This window comes from Leopardus geoffroyi, chromosome D4 (genome assembly GCF_018350155.1).
Source record: "Leopardus geoffroyi isolate Oge1 chromosome D4, O.geoffroyi_Oge1_pat1.0, whole genome shotgun sequence".
Lineage (NCBI taxonomy): Eukaryota > Metazoa > Chordata > Mammalia > Carnivora > Felidae > Leopardus > Leopardus geoffroyi.
This window is the reverse complement of record NC_059342.1, coordinates 56645147-56649966: the sequence shown is the minus strand read 5'-3', so window position 1 is coordinate 56649966 and position 4820 is coordinate 56645147. Positions and strand designations below refer to the sequence as shown.

At 52.7% G+C, this 4820-nt stretch overlaps 1 protein-coding gene across 4 annotated transcripts; it reads right to left on the bottom strand.

Annotated features, from left to right (window-relative positions):
* Positions 1–73: 73 nt before the first annotated feature.
* On the bottom strand, positions 74–3404 carry GALT (galactose-1-phosphate uridylyltransferase). Of its 4 annotated transcripts, none has more exons than XM_045468627.1 (11): positions 3270–3404; positions 2796–2965; positions 2490–2565; positions 2355–2403; positions 2105–2234; positions 1895–1951; positions 1614–1736; positions 1214–1346; positions 1027–1110; positions 554–708; positions 74–252 (listed from the first exon to the last, which is right to left on the bottom strand). In XM_045468627.1, exons 1-11 carry the CDS (start codon positions 3349–3351, stop codon positions 172–174), a joined length of 1140 nt encoding a protein of 379 aa, XP_045324583.1. In that variant the 5' UTR covers positions 3352–3404; the 3' UTR covers positions 74–171. The 4 variants fall into 4 exon arrangements, with proteins under 4 accessions (XP_045324583.1, XP_045324586.1, XP_045324585.1 ...); XM_045468630.1 differs by lacking the exon at positions 3270–3404 and adding an exon at positions 3126–3238; XM_045468629.1 differs by lacking the exon at positions 1027–1110.
* Between the last annotated feature and the right edge of the window lie 1416 nt (positions 3405–4820).

The window sequence follows — 4820 nt, the reverse complement described above, 5'->3', positions numbered from 1 at the left end:
TGGCTGGCACTGTGCCTTTAACCCAGATCCCCAAGGGTTATAGTTCATAATCCTCTGGCATTAGACTATGTGATTAAAGTTTGAGAAACACAGTTTAGTTTTATTGATCCCACATCTTCCCAAACCCTAGGCCCTGGTTCCCTCAAGCAGAAGGCCCTGTGGTCAGCGTGGTCAGGCGATGGTTGCTGTCTCCCTGTCCTTCTGCCCCAAGCAGTAATGAACCTCAGGAAGCATCCTTAGTCTCTCTGCAGCCTGAAAGGGAACAGGGGGAAATGAGGGAGGATAAGGATAAGGGCTGCCCAGAATGGTGGTATGAAGTGGTGTGAGTAGAACAGTGGTAATGAGTGCCTAGAAGACAGCGGAGGGAAGGCTTGTAGGACCAGAAGGCTGAGGATAAGGACTGCCAGAATAACCAGAGGCTAGAGCTGAGCAGCTCCTGAGTCCTCAGGAATGCCTATGTCATACAGGTTCTCAGGGTCATGATCACTGGGCTCCTTTGGGGAAATGGGAGAGAAAAGGGAACCCAAGGAACCAGGGTGCTCTGAAACCTGACCTGCTCAGGGGTGAGGTCCCTCTGTGCCTGGGCAAGCATTTCATAGCCAACCATGAATTTCCGGATGGTGGCAGAGCGCAGGAGTGGAGGGTAGTAATGAGCATGCAACTGCCAATGGTCCCAATTGGCTCCAGCCTCTGATCCTGTGGGAGCACCTGACAGGAAAAAGAGATAATTGGGGAGGGCCATTTTTTAGTTCTATAGACTAGCCCCGACACCCAAACCAGGCTAGGTACATGAAAACTACATCTCCCAGCATTCCCTGCCAGTGAGTAGGCCAGACATTGGAAAACACTGGGAGACATAGTTGCACCAAGTTTGCAGTTCCACCTTCAGTCCCAGCATCCCTGCTCTGGACACTTCCCTCAGCAAGTATTTCAAAGCCCGCTGGGGGTTGCAGTCCACTGAGCTAGGTCTCAGGACCTCAGAAGTGGTGTTGGGGCTAGACATGGGTGGGGCTCAAAAAGCCTTACCGTGCCAGCCCATGGAGTAGGGAAAGGATGTCTCAAATAGGTTGTCATACTTGGTTAAGAGCTTCTTCATGATGCAGGCTAGATCTGGAATCAAGAGTCTGACTCTCAGCCTGAGGCGCAGATGCTGGCCCTACCAGAGCCATCTGTACCCAGTGCCTGGCCCCAGGGTCCCAGTTGGGACACTCACCATCACGCTCAGCAGGGGTCAGCTCAGGCAGACGCCGCACATGCCTACGGGGCAGCAGCAGTGTCTGGAAGGGCCACACTGCCCAAAAGGGGACCAATACTAACCAGTGCTCACTGGTTAAGACCAGACGTTCCTGGCCAGACCAATTGGAGATGAAGTCATCAAGGTGGAGGGGTGGGGGTTGTCAGCAGAAGAAAAAATATACCCAGAATCTAATGGCTTCTTACCACCTCCACCACTACCATTCTAATCTAACCCACCATCATCTTTCCTTTAGATTACTGCTGTGGCTTCCCATCAAGCCTCTCTGCTATTTTCCTTCTATCATCCTTCACACACCTTTCTCTTTTGGGGTGAGGTTAGGGGCTCCTTGGGGAAACAGGGTCTGGCTTTCTCCTACCCTTCTGAGCAGCTCCTGGTGGCCATACTCCATTAGCAGGGGCTCTCCATGCTGACTTTGATAGGCCCTCTGAGATCGCTCCTCACGCTGGGCAATATCTGGCAGGAAACTACTGGCCCACACCTATCAAGGGGCAGGAGGAGAGAATAGGCAGATAGATCCTTCACCCCCAAGCCTCCACATTACAAGCATACTTACTCTGTCCCTCTAGTTCCCTTCCCCACAGGACTGTCTTGGACTCACCCCAGAAATCCCCTGGAGCTCCTGACTCACTTACTTACCTGACAGTGGGGGTGGGGGTTGGAACAGCCCATCATGGCCCCTTTGTTTTCAAAGATCTATCAAGTAGGGGTAGGGAGCTTTAGTAGCCAAAGAGACACCAAATCAGCCCCTCCAGACCACACCCTGTGAAAACAGGAATACCACTTCCCAGAACCAAAGCTGCACCACCCCCTCTCTGCCCATTCGGGGAAAGGTGCGACCTCACAGACCTGCACCCAAGGGTACTGGGCACCCAGCTCCTCTGTCACTGAGGCCCAGGCATCGACGACAGTGCGGATCTCAGGGACTGACATGAGTGGCAGCGTTACATCCGACCAGGGGTGGAAGCACATGACCTTACTAGGTAGTGATGGAGGGAGAGATGACAGATATAGGGCTTGGCTGTGCTAGGGGCAGGGTCCAATTCCCGTGCTCAGTCCAAGCCCTGGGTTGAAGGTAAGTGAGGAAATCCATAGTTACCAAACTCCTCGAGCAGCCTCTGCTTGGAAAAGGGGATGATCACTGGGTCCTGAGAAAGAGGGGTATCACTCTCTGCAGCAGAAGTCCCCCAAGAGGTCCAGCCTCTCTTTCCAACAGCATCTAGAGCCAGGTTACCTGGACTGGGGGCATCAGGCTGCAGAGCTGGGAAGTCGTTGTCAAACAGGAAGGTGCCATCATAGTAGGGATTCACCTACTGACAAGAATGGGCTAGAAACATTTGCTGCTTCATACCCACCTGTCATCTGGCAGGCTTCAGGGACTGGACAGGTTACAAGGGAGTGTGGAAGGCCTGCTGTGGGATCAGAAAGACTTGGTGCGACATGACCCAGAAGGAGGTCCACTTCCTTGTGGGTGAGGGGCAGCTTTAAGGGGAAGCTACTACTCCTGGCCCAGCTGCACATGTAGGTTCTAAAGTCTTACCTCTCCATTGGCCCGTGTGGCCCCGGGACACAGAGGGTTGTGGGGGTCGTGGCGGGGAACTGTCTTCAAAAGCGGGGGCTCTACTTGCCCCTGCCAGGGCCGCTTCATGCGGTGAGCTGACACCAGCACCCACTCATCTTGTAGTGGGTTATAGCGGATATGCTGATGTTCTGGGGACAGAGAGGCACGATCAGTCAGCCAAACTCTCAGACCACCTCTGTCCTAGGTCTCACTCACTAGCAGGCCCAAGTTCGGAAGCACCCTCTTGGCCCTGTCCCGTTAAGGAAGGGGCTAAAGGCCGGGGCTTGAGCTTTTCCAGCTCCAATTAACCTGCGGCCCCAACTCAGGCGTGTCCCTTCGTCTCGCAGGCCTGCCCGGGTGGGCGCGCGGACCTGGGGGTAGGGACGACAACTTCCTAAGGAAAGGGAGGGCTCGGTTCCGCGTCCCAGCGAGTCCCAGAAGCCCTGCGGTTACCGCTCGCCCGGAAGGCTGTGGCCGTGGCGTCCGCCTCCGACGCCTGCTGGCGCTGCTCAGGAACTGATCCGCTGCGCGACATCAGACCACTTGCGGGTGTGGAATTCGTCTGAAAAGTCAGCAGCGCGGACTCTTCCCACCCTCTGGGTATGCCCCGCCTCTCCCCTGGTGATTGGCCATATGCCTGCACGTGACTGCATAAGGGCCCGCCCGCTCAACCGCGGGCGGGACTCTGGAAAGCCTGGTATTTTGGGGGGGTGACTTTGGTCCTCCCCGTACACCCCAGGGCTAAGTTACTACCCTAGAAGAATCTCTGTAAAAGCTGCTTATGGCAGATTCCTCAGCTCCAAGGTGCTTAGATTTCTTTGCTCTATTCGAGGTCATTTGTTTAGCAAATATTTACTGAATATCTATGAATATTTACTGTGTGCCAGGCACCTAGGCTCCACGTAGGACAAAGGGAGCCCCTACACAAGTCAGGCATGGCCTCGGCCCTCCCGCGGCTTAAGTTCTACAGCCAAGTAAGGATATAACCCTGGATCCACAATCACCTCACTTACTTGCTCAATGCCTATGGTGTAGAAGAGGCAAACTAGCATGGCGGTGAGGGTGGGATTGATCTGCTTCCGCTGTACCCCTGGCCTCAGCTGTTACATGGAGGAGTAAATACTTTACCAAAATCATACCCCATCCCCTCCAGGCAGGAGAACAGGTTTGGGGGAAAAAAAGGCTAAGTAACCATATTCTCTCTCTTATATGCTCATGCCTAAAGCACAAGAAGTGGGCAGTGTGAGAGGGCTACAAGAAACCTGAAAGTGGGGAGAGGGCTTGACTGTCAGTAGCTCCAGCCACCATCTAGGTGGGATCAGGGGTGTTTCCTTTACATACCCCTTTCCCTTCTCCCAATGTTTCCTTGGATCAAACCAATTGGCTAATACTAGGATAAAATTCAAATCAATCCCTCTGCTGGCACATTGATTTATTATTTTAAGATTTTATTTTAAGTAATTACTACACCAAACGTGGGGCTCAAACTCATGACCCCGAGATCAAGAGTTGTAAACTCTTCTTGGGGTGTCTGGGTGGCTCAGTCGGTTAAACATCCGACTCTGCCCCTCCCCTACTTGTGCTCTGTATCTCTCTCTCTCTCAAAAATAAATAAACATTAAAAGAGTTGTAGACTCTTTTTTTTTTTTTAATGTTTATTCTTTTAGAGAGAGAGCACAAGCAGGGTAAGGGTGGGGGGTGGGGTAGAGAGAGAGAGAGACTATCCGAAGCAGGCCCCCACAGATAGGGCAGAGCAGGACTCAATCTTGATGCAGGGCTCAATCTCACCAACTCCTGAGATCATGAATTGAGCTGAAATCAAGAATCAGAAGTTCAACTGACTGAGCCACCCAATGCCCTTCCCCTAGCACTTTTTTTTTTTTTTAATGTTTTATTTATTTTTAAGAGAACGCACGCAGGGACGTGGGGGAGGGACAGAGAGAGGAGGACAGAGTATCTGAAGTGGGCTTCTATGCTAACAGCAGCAAGCCTGATATGGGGCTT